Raw genomic sequence first — 15,813 nt, forward strand, 5'->3', positions numbered from 1 at the left:
ACATTCCTGTCATTAAAGCCAGGGGCGGACTGGACCGTACCACATCAGAGAGGGGAACTCACCATTTTATATTCAACCAGGGAGGCACTTAACTTCATATATACAATAATATTTATTCATGATAATGTATTACACTCTAATTAAATTATTTGGCTATTTTATTGTACAATTTATTTCTTGTTACGTGTTAGGGACACTATGAAATCCACGTGTCACCCCCATTTGAATGAATGGACTCGTCCTGCCACTGCCATGTTGGATGGAACAGACTGCGGGCTCTCAAGCTGTCGGACTTCCCAGGAAAGTTTTTACCGTTTTCCGCTCTCTTTTTCACCTTATCTCCTTAAGAAGTCAAACCGCGACCGCCGTTCTTAAAAAAGGCCGCACACTTTATAAAAGCACAACTGTGCTATCGCTGGGGTTAAACCGACTTGAGAAGCAGGGTGGTCGGAGGAAGGCCACGGATGACCCGAGTATTGTTTATGGATCGTTTTGGACTCGGTTCTTAGAGTCAAACTTCAATTTATTCCTTCATCGATGATGAGTGGACTTCTTAAGCAGCAGCGGCAATCTAATGTCGGTTCCATACTGCTGACGCCGCAAGAGAATGAGTCCATTTTCAACCACCTTGGCAGGAAATGCATTGTAAGTTTTTTTCCCCTTTCATCATTAAGTTTAAGCACGCTCATTTACTTCCTGTTCAAAGACCAAAGCTAAATTCTTGTTTGTTGTTCTTTTGTGTTTATTAGCAGCTTTTACCCAAAAAGTGAAGGCGGTTGGTTTGTTTTCATAGCGGTGTTAAAAATGCCGCTTGGCAGTTATGTCTTTTACTCCAGTTTTTAGGCTTCTAAATTGAGTGTTGACACACCTGAAGTCACACAGGAAATGTTCTCTTAACCCCGCCCGGATTCAGCAGTTAAGTTAGCTGCAAAATCAATCAGCTACTTTTTAAAGCCGGTATTATGTAACCTTTGCCGAACCTGACTTGTTTTCGGGAAGTGTGTCCGACTAAGGAATGTGCAGACGAGAGACAACTCTTTGGTTCCCCCCCCTACTTATGTCCCCAAATTTTGATAAGAGCCCAGCCTTACCAGTCTGACTACACCACCATTCTAAAATGATACAGAAAATCACTTGGCATTGATTAACAATATGGTTTTACCGATTAACCAAATATATTGATGTATATTCCTTAGATCAAGCCTGGGCAAATTAAGGCCCGGGGGCCACTTGCGGCCCGTTAAGCTTTTCAATCTGGCCCATCGGACATTCCAAAATAATTTTTTTAGAACTTTAAGATGGAAACTGTTGCTGCCATTGTAATGTTTTCAAATTAAGGGAAGTTTTGAACTATACAGAGTATTTCAATGGTTGGAATAGGGCCGGGCGACATATCGATATACACGATATGTCGCGTGTTTGTCTCTGTGCGATATAGACAATGACTATATCGTGATATTCGAGTATACGTTTTCACGCAGTTGCTTTTAGCGGCGGGCATTACAGTACAGGCTCTTCCCACTCCTTCTTGTCTCCTCAAAGACAGCAAGCGCACAAACTTACACAAGTCACATGCTGTCACGTCATACGTCACAGAGAGGCAGCAGACTGGGTAACGTTAATTGTGATGCTCGCAGAGCCGTGCGAGTGGTAATACGAGAGAAAGAAGGTGCAAATGAAATAAGAATTAATTCCCAAGAAAAACACCAGGGGGTCCATCGTCTGGCGGTGGTTTGGCTTCAAGTGGGAATATGTCGAACAGACAACCGTAATTTGTCAAGTATGGGCCAAAAGCGTTGCTATAAAAAGTAGCATCACTGCTAATATGTAGCATCATTTGAAAAGTCAGCTGCTAGAGAATGAAGTGAATTTCATAACGTCCGTAGTAACCTACCACATAGCGAAGGACGAATACTATTTGATTTCCTATTTTGCAGCTCATTTATATTTGACACTTTGTAGCTGAGATAGGCACCAGCGCCCCCCGCCACCCCAAAAGGGAATAAGCGGTAGAAAATGGATTGATGGATGTCTCTGAAAATCTTGCACTTTCTGTTTTGGGAACGTTTGTGCCACTGCTTAATAACTGTTTAATAAATACAGTTTTGGTCAATTGACTTAATTGTGATTTCCTTCTCTGCACGAAAGGTTAAAAGTAGCATATATTATTGCAGTATGAACAAGAATGTTTTAATGTAGACACATAGAATCATCATACTGCTGTGATTATATACATCAATTGTTCATTTAAGGCCAAGGCAAAATATCGAGATATATATCGTATTTCGCGAAATGGCCTAAAGATATCGAGGTATTAAAAAAAGGCCATATCGCCCAGCCCTATTTTGAACTACACAAAGTATTTCAATGGTTGGAATCTGCGCTTTGCCATGATATGCTAGTTACTACGGTTTAATTGACTGAAAAGTTTATTGACATCTTAAAGAATTGAATACACTTAATACTTTAAAAAGGCAAATGGATGGCACAAAAAGCCAAAAGGCTTGTTTCCAATGTGGTCCAATCTAAGTCACAGCAACTCAGACGAGGCACCAAGCAGTGTGGGTGGGAAGCGTTTCCACAGAGTTTCCAGAGCGGCCAGCCTGAAATGCGGGTGTCAGGGACAGACACGGAAGGAGATTTTTACAACAAAGTTCTAAAACTGATATAGATCAGATACCATATATCAGGTGGTAGGTGGGGTTTTTTTGCCTTTCGCGTTCATATTTCGCTGTGTTTGTTGCATTTTTGTTGTGTTTCGCTTGATTGTAAATGATGACGATCGAGAGGGGGTGTCACGTTCGTACGTTGTCAATATTCAGTGTTTTATCATTCATAGCTAATATTGTAAATCCCACATTTTTCTATTTTCATGTACATTCTGGATGTCTCGTTCAGTAAAAAAAATAAAAATTCCATTCTGTTTTTCAAGGCAGTCTGTTATAACATGTTTAGCATTCAATCAGACATTTTTGTGAGTTTTTGTATTATTGTTCCTAAAAATAAGATATACCGGCCCCCAGACACATTTTGTCATAATAATTGCCCAAGCCTGCCTCAGATTCTTAGATCTGTACTCGGCAAGTTTGTTTTCCAGAAGATAGGTATCATTCCAACACCAAATTGATCGATTTTAATGATACTAGAAAAGGAAAACATTGGATTTGAGAACGGCAGACTTTGTATGAAGTTTGATCCGTGTATGTCGCGGCCATCCATTTTTTGTTTGGAATAGAAAAATAATTTAACATAAAAATAAATGTTCCTAATTTTTTAGTTTTATAATAAAACATGGAAAACAGATTGTTATCCATTTGCCGCAGTGGTTGACTTTAATAAATACAAGTCATAATATCGTTATTTATGTCACCGTATGACCACAGCTGGAGAAATGGTACGAAATTGGGACAGTGTGGCGCGGTTGGGAGAGTGGCCTAGCCAAGAACCAGAGGGTTTCTAGTTTGATCCCCAGCTTCTACCAACCTGTCACGCCTGTTGTGTCCTTGGGCAAAAAACTTCACCCTTGCCCCTGATGGGTCGTGGTTAGCGCCTTGCATGGCAGCTCCCGCCATCAGTGTGTGTAAATGTGTGTGTGAATGTGGAAATAGTGTCAAAGCGCTTTGAGTACTTTGAAGGTAGAAAAGCGCTTTACAAGTGCAACCCATTTACCATTTAAAAATACCATAAAGAAACACACTTAAGTAGTACGGGAAATTGTCTCATAGTGTACAAAACGGGCTATTTTCTGGCGCATTTAAACATCAGTAAACCCGCAACAGCAATTGAAACATACTGTATTCTGTATGGTGCTGTCAAAATTAACATAATCGTAAAAACATATTAAACGTGAAGAAAATAAAGAAATATTCTATTTCGATTCACAATTTACGGCACCCATCGGAAGCCAGGGAGTTGGTTCGATCGTAAGTGGAAGACAAACCCTCTCACCGGCTGGGACAGGTTTGCTAGCTCGGGGTTCGGCCCACCTCGTCTCACGAGATCTTCCTTATCTTGAAATGTCCTTCTTGAAAACGACTTTGCCAATACATCTGCAACCTAATCAACATTTTGCTCTCTTTCCGTGTGGGTTAAAAAAGCGAGTCGATGTCAGATTTGTTTGCGAGCTGACTTTGTTTTTGGTGCGGTACTTCCTGCTCTCGCAACTTACAACTTGTGATTGGATCCTCACTTATTAGTCACAAGTGAGTTTCCAATCACAGGCAGCGTGAAAGTCACGTTCAACGTTATAACTTCAAACAACCTCGAAAGGTTACTGTAAACACCTCATGATCTGATTGGCTATCGCAACCGTCTATCAATTGTACGTGCCATGTTTGCCTACATTGCACAGACTGACGCGTTGTCGATTCAGAAGGCCTCAGACAGATTTCATACATCTCTGGCAACAAACTAACTGAATTCTGATTGGATAAAAGCTCTAACGTAAAAACAGCAGCACTGGAGCCTAATAAGATATGAAGAGGATAAGATGGATACTTTTATATTTTTAGGGAAAGTAAATTAAATTAACTTTTATCAATATATGATCATGATTTATGTTAGGCCAGCAGAGAAGTTCTTGCTGGCCTAAACGCCAGACCACAGATTATCCTTTATCCGAATTTATTAAGGTGTTTGAAAATCGAAAATAGGAAATAAAACAAGTATTTGTTCAATGTTTGGAGAAATGAGTGGACTGCACATGCGCAGTGTCCCTTTTCTTTATCCTCGTTTGTGAGTGACCCAAAACAACTAAAGAAGAAGTCAAAGAAGAACGGTGTTGTCAAAACAAGTTTGTCGCGATCAGGAGTTACCTTCTGAGTTTTCTTTATGTCCAGAGACATGGTATGTGACACATTTTTTTGGTTCTCTATTAAGTAGGCAAACGGGTCAGTGTATGTCGCTCTTCTTCTGTTGTTGTTCCGGATCACTCAGACGAGGATACCCAAAAGATACTCTGCGCATGTGCAATCGACCCATATCTCCAAACAGTGAACAGGGATTCCTATTTTTGATTTTCAAACAAATTAATAAATTTGGATCATGAGTAATCAATAACAATGCAGTTTCCATTTTTTTGTTTTTTATCATCAAACTAAAAAAACAGGGAAAATAGATTTTTGTATAAAATATTTTTTCCATTCCAAACTAAAAATTAATGGCTGTGACGTACACAAACCAAATTTAGCACTTTTAATGATAAGGACGTTAAACGTTAAGTTTGCCTGCCCCGCCCGTCTGGGGCGTCATCAAAACAAAAATGGCAGATCGCCACGATGGTCGAGAAAGGTCATAACAAATTTAAACTGTACAACACAATATCATTATTTACGACACACAAACTTTCAACTACAGCACGATTGTAAAGCAACAACTAAGACAAATGATACAAGAATATAATATAAAGCCACAACTAAACTTTAAGCCACAAAAGACGTGACTGACAGAATGGAAGTGACAGCGGAGCTAGTTACGGTGACGCATCGACTTCTGAAACCCAACAACATGAAGCGACAACGGCAGCTAAGAAAAGTAATTTTGTCAGAAACAAATAAATACAAGCGATGGATCAAGGTGGTATGGAAATTGGGAAGTGAGGGGCCAACACCATACATGCTTCTACACGACCGGGACGCTGTCGTTCATCGGCGACGCTACGGCGCAGAACAGATACTGTATGGCCGGGTTGGAGAACTTTATTTAGCTGGTAATTCTACTCTTAAAATGTTGGTTACTGTAGTTTTATTGAAACTTGCTTGAATGTTAGAAATGTGGGCAGAAAATGTTTCCTCTTGTTAATTCAACCTGAAGTGTTGGTTGCACTTTATTCAACAAAGATGTGAATCCATTGGCCATTAATTGTTTGCCAGCTTGTTTGTATCCATAATTCATTACATAATTCCCTTACAAGAAATCATAGGAATATAGGAAAGTTCACCTGCAATGTTCAGTATCCAGTATTTATTTCCAAAGTCACAGAATTGTTTTTGATTGTATCTTTCTAAATAAATATCGTCCCTGAATTGTATCGGCAATCATAAATTCTGAATAAAATCGAATTGTTGTTAAAACAAATCGTTAGACCCCTAATTAACACCAATGACTATCAAAAGCAGAATAATATATTGTGTAACCCTATTAAGAAGAATGACCCTCGCAAATAAAAGACAAAAATAGCAAAAGTTAAAGGCCTACTGAAACCCACTACTAGCGACCACGCAGTCTGATAGTTTATATATCAATGATGAAATATTAACATTGCAACACATGCCAATAGGGCCGGTTTAGTTTACTAAATTACAATTTTAAATTTCCCGCAGAGTTTCTTGTTGAAAACGTCGCGGAATGATGGCGCGTATGATGACGTGTGTTTGTGACGTTATTGGTTGGAGGGAACATACTAGCTCAGCACCACTTACGGCCAAAAGTCGTCTCTTTTCATCTCATAATTACACAGTAATTTGGACATCTGTGTTGCTGAATCTTTTGCAATTTGTTCAATTAATAATGGAGACTATAAAGAACAATGCTGTTGGTGGAAAACGGTGTATTGCAGCTGTCTTTAGCACCGAGACACAGCCGGTGTTTGTTTGTTGTGAAGCTTAAACACAGAGCGGTCAAGCGAACATGTTTCTCTACGTCAACCAGCATGTTTTTGGATGGGAAAATTGTGATATATATCTTACCGGAGACATCAGTGGATTATTCGTTCTCCTGCAGTAGCTGTCAAAAAAGGCAGCTGTGAGTTTGGCTTCTCGGCTTCTCTCTGAGACACTGGCGTGTTCACCGCAGCCATCCGACTTTGAGGTATGTCTTTACAATCTCACTAAAACACTATTAAAACGATAAGCAGATAAGGAATCTTCCAGTATTATCCTAGTAAATGTGTCTAATTACATCTGAAACGCTCACACTGCCGGAGCCGTCGCTTTTTATTTTATTTTTATTTTTTATTTTTTTTCTAGTCCTTCACTATCAATATCCTCATCGACGAATCTTTCATCCTCACTCACATTAATGGGGAAATTGTTGCTTTCTCAGTCCGAATTGCTCTTACTGCTGGTGGCTCACATTATAAACAATGTGAGAATGTGAGGAGCCTTCACACCGGTGACGTCATGCGCACATACTTCCGGTAAAGGCAAGGCTTTTTTATTAGCGACCAAAAGTTGCGAACTTTATCGGCGATGTTCTCTACTAAATCTTTTCAGCAAAAATATGGCAATATCGCGAAATGATCAAGTATGACACATATAATGGACCTGCCATCCCCGTTTAAATAAAATCTAATTTCAGTAGACCTTTAACATTCCTAGAGCTACAATGCCAAAATGTACAGGCTTCCTCCTTGATTTATGTCCCACCTCTTTGCACATTTACTCGTGATTATTGTGTAATCTCAATGTCCAAAATACACACGCAAAATAATTTATGAAAACAAGACATTGTCCATTAGTGATATCATACACCCATGTATCTATACCGTAGTACGGCTCCATGCCAAACTGTAAATTGTCCTTTCTTGGCTTCTGGCCCATCTTTTGGCAATAAAAAAAAAATGGGGGTAGTAATTTTTCTGTAATCCTGCTAAAATATGACACCATAAAAAGGAAACATTATTGGAAATGTAAATATTTTGTGAGCGAAAGTCTGCATTTTCTGCATCTACACCATGATATGGATACACGCCATGCTAAATAGTTTAGCTTGTATGATTTTTTTGTAAAAAAATCTCAGTAGTTTTTACGCAATTAGAAAAACAAACTATCTAGAAACAAACTTACAGAAATATACTTTTGTCCATTAGCAGAGTAACCATTCCTGAATCTGTACCAGGAGAGATGTCCAAAGTTTTTCTGCCAAGGGCCACATATTTAAACGTCAAAGTATGCAGGGGCCACGTTGATAGTTTTTTATTAAAAAAAAAAAAAAAAGAGCTAAATCCGGATTGTATTTATATTTAAAGACAAAACGCTGTAGTATAGGTGACTATGTATATTATTTTTGATTATTAGAACATTTTAGCTTTTCCTCATTACATTCTGATTTTTTACTGTTTTTTACATACATTTTTACAGTTGTTGTTTTTCTGACAATATGATGCGGGCCCCTCTTCTCTGGCTTTTGCAAACTTTTTGTAACTGTCTGAATAGTAGTTTTTATGTACCGGTAATACTGCAGTACTAACAAACAAGTAGGACACCCTAAAAAAGAAAATGACTATTAAAATGTACATTTTTGAAGTGCAAATGTTCTGCATCTACGTGGATTTACGCCAAACTACTATAAATGGGTGTTACTTGGCTTACGCCACACCTCTCCAAATGTTCCTAAAAATCACACTACTGGTTGTTGTATTTGGTGTAAACCTGATAATAAGCATTACATTGGCAAACAAATTTACAAAAACCTATCCATTCGCGAAAGTGAAAATCACTTGATTGGTAACTTTTCCTAAGCATCTTACCATGAAATGATTAACGTGGACCCCGACTTAAACAAGTTGAAAAACGTATTCGGGTGTTACCATTTAGTGGTCAATTGTACGGAATATGTACTGAACTGTGCAATCTACTAATAAAAGTATCAATCAATCAATCAATCTATGTCAACATTTATTGGTTTCTTCTTTGGCTCATGCACCACCCAGCTACATTTTTTGCTAAATTATTTAATGGTAATTTTAGCGTACAACTCCAGATAATGTTATTCCACCCATGTTAACGTTTTTTCTTTAGAACATCCATCCGTTTACTACCGCTTGTCCCTTTCGGGGTGCTAGGGGATATTTCTCTGTGAACAGTCTCACCTTAAAATTAATAAAAAGGCTGAATAGTTTGGGTTCTCAAAATCTTACTATCATTTCTTAAATGAAAATGAAATATGGTGGTGGTCTGGAGTATACAATAGATGTTTGTTGGTTGCTTCCAGTAGCACGTAATGTTTGTTTAGAAAAAGGAAGCAGCACAACAAATCGTTTCCAGCATCTGAAATAAAAGCATCCATCCGAGTAAGGGAAATGCAACTCTTTACGAGGCGAACAAGACTGCAAAAAGGAACAACAAATTCATGCTAAAAAGCATATTCCTGTGGTGGTATCATTTACACAAGGTACCTTGTGTGATTAAAAAAATTTAAAAAAGGAGCGCGGAGCGATCACTAAAGGGGGGTCACTCTGCACACTGCCAAGATGTGGTGCAGGTACAATGGAAAAGCCTGCTTTGATCCACTTACTAAAACTATAGTCATCTTGAAGTTTTACTTGATTATTTATTTGCATACAATGTACAATATACATTTTTGTTTACAGAAGTATTTTATTCAAGGAATCATTTTGAAGATTGCATTTTATTGATCTGATTGATTAATTATTATTACTCTTTATTGATTATTGGAATCTTTACTGTACAATGCTACATTTTTGTCCATAGAAGTATTTTGTTCAAGACAGAAGTAATGCCTCCCAGAGGAAGCTCTTAATTTAATTCTTTGAAAATTGTTCCATGCCAAGTGAAATTCATATCTGGTTTAAAAAGAACACAACTATAAAAAAAAAAAATATTTGCTAAGGGTAATATGCAATGTAACTACTAGCTTTTGATCAAATAAAAGTGAAACTTGTGAATTATGTCAGTCATTTGTATTTTGTTTTTTCTTTAAAAAGTTTGGAGGGGAAATTAGGAACAATCGTAAATCATATTTTTTGTATAAAAAAATTGGAGGTTTAAATTTTAACTCATATCGCCCAGGCCTAGTAACGATAATAGAGTAAATTGCGGCAAAACTCCTGATGGTTGGTATTACTGTTTTACATTAAAATTAGGGATGTCACGATTCCAATCATGGAATCAGATCAGGGGCCAATGTCTGCCTTTTTAGCTGATTTGTGTTTGACTGATGGATCTGCCGGCAATATTCCTAGTTACACACAGAATACCAACTCCAATTTGAAAACAAGCAGCAAAGAGCGCGTAGTCCGCAGTGTAAAGCCGCGTCTGAACAGATCAGATATTGTCCTGCGAGTCTTTAGATCATGTTTACGATGGAGGCTAAAGTGGCCCAAATTGATTTTTTTTTCGAAATCTCGATGTTAAGATATTACGCCGAGTTGGTTAGTGTATCAGTTTGCTAATAGTAGCTACTAGTTCTAACTTATATCTGTCAGTAGACACGTTATGGAAGATAAAAACTACAACATTTACAGTATGATAAAAAGTGGTGTATAGTTCTAACTTATATCTGTCAGTAGACATGTTATGGAAGGTAAAAACTACAACATTTATAATACAAAGTAGTGTATAGTTCTAACTTATATCTGTCAGTAGACACGTTATGTAAGGTAAAAACTACAACATTTATAATCCAAAGTAGTTCTAACTTACATCTGTCAGTAGACACGTTATGGAAGATAAAAACTACAACATTTATAATACAAAGTAGTGTATAGTTCTAACTTATATCTGTCAGTAGACACGCTATGGAAGGTAAAAACTACAACATAATACAAGGTAGTGTGTAGTTCTAACATATCTGTCAGTAGACATGTTATGGAAGGTAAAAACCACAACATTTATGATACGAAGTAGTTTATCGTTCTAACTTATATCTGTCAGTAGACACGTTATGGAAGATAATAACTACATTTATAATACAAAGTAGTGTATAATTCTAACTTATATCTGTCAGTAGACACTTAATGGAAGGTAAATTATTTTTTTTCTGCTGGCTGTTTACACTTCAAGTACCGGTAAATGTGTTCTTTTTCAGACTCCAGTGTAAACGCGCACAGGCCTCAATGCGGCTCTGTTGTCACCTGCATGCGTAGTTCAATAAAGTAAAAACAAAGGAAGTTGACCGAATTTTAAATGAACAAGAAAGTCACTTGCAACAATGCAAGTGACTGCCTTGTTTATTTACAAATACTGTTTCCATATGAGTTGGGAAATTGTGTTGGATGTAAATATAAACGGAATGCAATGATTTGCAAATCATTTTCAACCCATATTCAGTTGAATATGCTACAAAGACAACATATTTGATGTTCAAACTGATAAACTTTTTTTTTTTTTTTTTTAAATAATCATTAGCTTTAGAATTTGATGCCAGCAACACGTGACAAAGACGTTGGGAAAGGTGGCAATAAATACTGATAAAGTTGAGAAATTCTCATTAAACACTTATTTGGAACATCCCACAGGTGTGCAGGCAAATTGGGAACAGGTGGGTGCCATGATTGGGTATAAAAGCAGCTTCCATGAATTGTTAAGTAATTCACAAACAAGGATGTGGCGAGGGTCACCAATTTGTAAGCAAATTGTCGAACCGTTTTAGAACAACATTTCTCAACGAGCTATTGCAAGGAATTTAGGGATTTTACCATCTACGGTCCGTAAAATCATCAAAGTTCAGAGAATCTGGAGAAATAACTGCACGTAAACGATAATATTACGGACCAATGATCCCTCAGGCGGTACTGCATCAAAAACAGACAGTGTGTAAATGATATCACCACATGAGCTCAGGAACACTTCATAAAACTGTCAGTAACTACAGTTGGTTGCTACATCTCTAAGTGCAAGTTAAAACTCTGCTATGCAAAGCAAAACCCATTTATCAACAACACCAAGGAACGCCGCTGGCTTCGCTGGGCCCGAGCTCATCTAAGATGGACTAATGCAAAGTGGAAAGGTGTTCTGTGGTCTGACGAGTCCACATTTGAAATTATATTTGGAAACTGTGGACGTGGTGTCCTCCGGAACAAAGAGGAAAATAACCATCCGGATTGTTATAAGTGTGAAGTGTAAAAGCCAGCATCTGTGACGGTATGGGGGTGTATTAGTGCCCAAGGCATTGGTAACTTACACATCTGTGAAGGCACCATTAATGCTGAAAGGTCCATACAGGTTTTTGAGCAACATATAGTGGGGCAAAAAAGTATATAGTCAGCCACATTATCGACGGGAGACAGGCCCGGACTGCAGGCGGGCCAGGAGAGTACCCGCACTCTTTCACTACGAAACCACGCTGTTGTAACACCTGGCTTTGCATTGTCTTGCTGAAATAAGCAGGGGCATCCATGATAACGTTGCTTGGATGACAACATACAGTGGGGCAAAAAAGTATTTAGTCAGCCACCGATTGTGCAATTTCTCCCACTTAAAATGATGACAGAGGTCTGTAATTTTCATCATAGGTACACTTCAACTGTGATGTGAAAAAAAATCCAGGAATTCACATTGTAGTAATTTTAAAGAATGTATTTGTAAATTATGGTGGAAAATGAGAATTGGGTCACTTCAAACAAGGAAGATCTCTGGCTCTCACAGACCTGTAACTTCTTCTTTAAGTAGCTCTTCTGTCCTCCACTCGTTACCTGTATTAATGGTTACCTGTTTGAACTCGTTATCTGTATAAAAGACACCTGTCCACAGTCTCAAACAGTCGGACTCCAAACTCCACTATAGCCAAGACAAAAGAGCTGTCGTAGGACACACCAGGAAAATAATTGTAGACCTGCATCAGACTTGGAAGAGTGAATCTATAATAGGCAAGCAGCTGGATGTGAAAAAATCTATGGTGGGAGCAATTATCAGAAAATGAAAGACATACAAGACCACTGCTAATCTCCCTCGATCTGGGGCTCCACGCAAGATCTCATCCTGTGGGGTCTAAATGATCATGAGAACAGTGAGCAAAAATCCCAGAACCACACAGGGTCACCTGGTGAATGACCTGCAGAGAGCTGGGACCAAAGTAACAAAGGTTACCATCAGTAACACACTTCGCCGACAGGGAATCAAATCCTGCAGTGCCAGACGTGTCCCCCTGCTTAAGCCAGTGCATGTCCAGGCCCGTCTGAAGTTTGCCAGAGAGCACATGGATGATACAGCAGAGGATTGGGAAAATGGCATGTGGTCAGATGAAACCAAAATATAACTTTTTGGTATAAACTCAACTCGTCGTGTTTGGAGGAAGAAGAATACTGAGTTGCATCCCAAGAACACCAAACCTACTGTGAAGCATGGGGTGGAAACATCATGCTTTGGGGCTGTTTTTCTGCTGAGGGGACAGGACGACTGATCCATGTTAAGGAAAGAATGAATGAGGCCATGTATCGTGAGATTTTGAGCCAAAACCTCCTTCCATCAGTGAGAGCTTTGAAGATGAAATGTGGTTGCGTCTTCCAGCATGACAATGATCCCAAACACAACGCCCGGGCAACGAAGGAGTGGCTCTGAAAGAAGCATTTGAAAGTCCTGGAGTGGCCAAGCCAGTCTCCAGACCTCAACCCCATAGAAAATCTGTGGAGGGAGTTGAAAGTCCGTGTTGCTCGGCGACAGCCCCAAAATATCACTGCTCTCGAGAAGATCTACATAGAGGAATGGGCCAAAATACCAGCTACTGTGTGTGCAAGCCTGGTAAAGACCTATAGTAATCGTTTGACCTCTGTGATTGCCAACAAAAGTTATATTACAAAGTATTGACCAAATACTTATTTTCCACCATAATTTACAAATAAATTATTTAAAATTCCTACAATGTGAATTCCTCAATTTTTTTCACAATCTGTCTCACAGTTGAAGTGTACCTATGATGAAAATTACAGACCTCTGTCATCATTTTAAGTGGGAGAACTTGCACAATCGGTGGCTGACTAAATACTTTTTTGCCCCACTGTATGTTGTCATCCAAGCTACGTTATCATGGACGCCCCTGCTTATTTCAGCAAGACAATGCAAAGCCAGGTGTTACAACAGCGTGGTTTCGTAGTGAAAGAGTGCGGGTACTCTCCTGGCCCGCCTGCAGTCCGGGCCTGTCTCCCGTCGAAAATGTGTGGCGCATTATGAAGCGTAAAATATGACAGCGGAGACCCCGGACTGTTGAACGATTCAAGCTCTACATAAAACAAGAATGGGAAAGAATTCCACTTTCTAAGCTTCAACAATTAGTTTCCTCAGTTCCCAAACGTTTGAGTGTTGTTAAAAGAAAAGGTGATGTAACACAGTGGTGAACATGCCCTTTCCCAAGTACTTTGGCACGTGTTGCAGCCATGAAATTCTAAGTTAATTATTATTTGCTAAAAGAAATAAAGTTTGAGTTTGAACATTAAATATCTTGTCTTTGTAGTACATTCCACTGAATGAGTTGAAAAGGATTTGCAAATCATTGTATTCCGTTTATATTTACTTCTAACACAATTTCACAACTCATATGGAAACAGGGTTCGTGAAATAAAATAAGTCGCCGCACCTTAAATATAGGTGGGTTATTTTTATCTAAAAAAAAATTTTAAGTAATATAATGTTAGAACAAATTTATTATTGTGTAATATTTGTGAGTGTTCCAATCTTTTATGGCTGTTGAGTAGAGGCAACACTGACATCAGTGTGGATCTACGTTAACTTAATTTTTCGACTCACTTACGTTAACAACTTATGCAATGTAAGTAACATGTAAACAAATACAGGACAGCTTACACGTCTATTCCGGTCCTTCAACAATCGCTACCTCTTACGAATCATAGTATATTATATATAGATCTTCATATATTACAAATACATCACTATTGCCTAGTGATGCAGCAAAAATTTGGCTGCGGAAAAAAAACTTTGCTCACCGAAACCGGATGTTGCGATGATGTATCCACACATTGTTGTATGAACAACTAAGATATTACATCGTGTACATTGAACCAGCAGCACAGAGTGGTAGATCTGTAAATCTCTACTCGAGGTAAATGACATTGAGGTGTCTACAACCGAAAGTGAACTCACGTCACATAAAACAGACTTTCAAAACTCGTTTTGCCTTTAACATTAAAAACATTTTCTAAAAACTTTACAAATGAAAAGGTAAACGTTTAAATACAATAGATAACACTACTATGGCTCTTAAAGGGTAAAAGCAATATTTAAAGTTTTTTCTGCCAAGTAAAGTATAATGTGTGTCTAATTGTTTATTTTATTTTTCTAAATAAAACTTGTCAACAATAATTTAGTATGTGTCTAAGTACTTTTTTAACACATTCAACAATACTGTAATGATAATTACAGTGATTATTTTGGTCACAATAAACGTAATATGACATTTTCATATTGGTACATCATTATTTGTTGGTAAAAATTAAGGTTTGAAATAAAATTTGAACTATGGTGGCTATATCAAACAGATTTTAAATATAATGCTTCTAGTGGTCTGGAGTGCATAATACATGTACCCACTAATTGTAGCTTCTTCTAAAATTCTGATAAGTTTATTATATTATCACCATTTGTATTACTATATAATGATGTTCACATGGTCTCATCTCGGGTTGCTTCCTTAAAGAGGTTCCTGAAAATGATGTTTGCTGCAAAGTGATTTCTCACCTTACAACGTTGACCCAAACTGACATTTTCTGTCCCAGGACTTTTGTGTTTGTGTGTGTTTTGTTCCTTTCTATGAACACACATATATGGGGTGTGTTTTAGCCTTCTCAGAAATGCAGCGACAGCATTCCTTTGCCGCTTATGTCGCTTGGCACGTGACAAAGACGAGGAATTGGCAGCATTCTTCGCAATTGTGCTGGTTTCTTTGCGTGGAAGAAAGAGACATGCCACCACTTTAAATAAAATGTACGTGAAAAAAAATCAAGAGTTATCCATGTCTCTCTTGTTGCCTTTCACAGTTTGCTTGTTTTGCATATGAAATGCTGCAATACACTTTTTTTGTGTTCCTTATCTGTGCAAATGGGTCGAGTGTGGTTTGGACTGAAAAGCCAGTCAAAAGAGGAACATGATTTTATGACACAAAGCTCCTCCTAGACTTACTCAT

At 38.2% G+C, this 15,813-nt stretch overlaps 1 protein-coding gene across 2 annotated transcripts in view; it reads left to right on the forward strand.

Annotated features, from left to right (window-relative positions):
- Positions 1-242: 242 nt before the first annotated feature.
- The window catches only part of LOC133560595 (actin nucleation-promoting factor WASL-like), a 39,072-nt gene continuing 23,501 nt past the window's right edge, over positions 243-15,813 (forward strand). The window contains exon 1 of one of the 2 annotated variants that reach the window (XM_061913280.1): positions 243-645. In XM_061913280.1, the coding sequence (XP_061769264.1) occupies positions 538-645 (108 nt within the window). In that variant the 5' untranslated portion in view covers positions 243-537. The remainder of the gene's footprint in view (positions 646-15,813) is intronic. The other variant, XM_061913279.1, reaches the window with a different exon arrangement.

This window comes from Nerophis ophidion, linkage group LG10, assembly GCF_033978795.1.
Source record: "Nerophis ophidion isolate RoL-2023_Sa linkage group LG10, RoL_Noph_v1.0, whole genome shotgun sequence".
Classification (NCBI taxonomy): domain Eukaryota; kingdom Metazoa; phylum Chordata; class Actinopteri; order Syngnathiformes; family Syngnathidae; genus Nerophis; species Nerophis ophidion.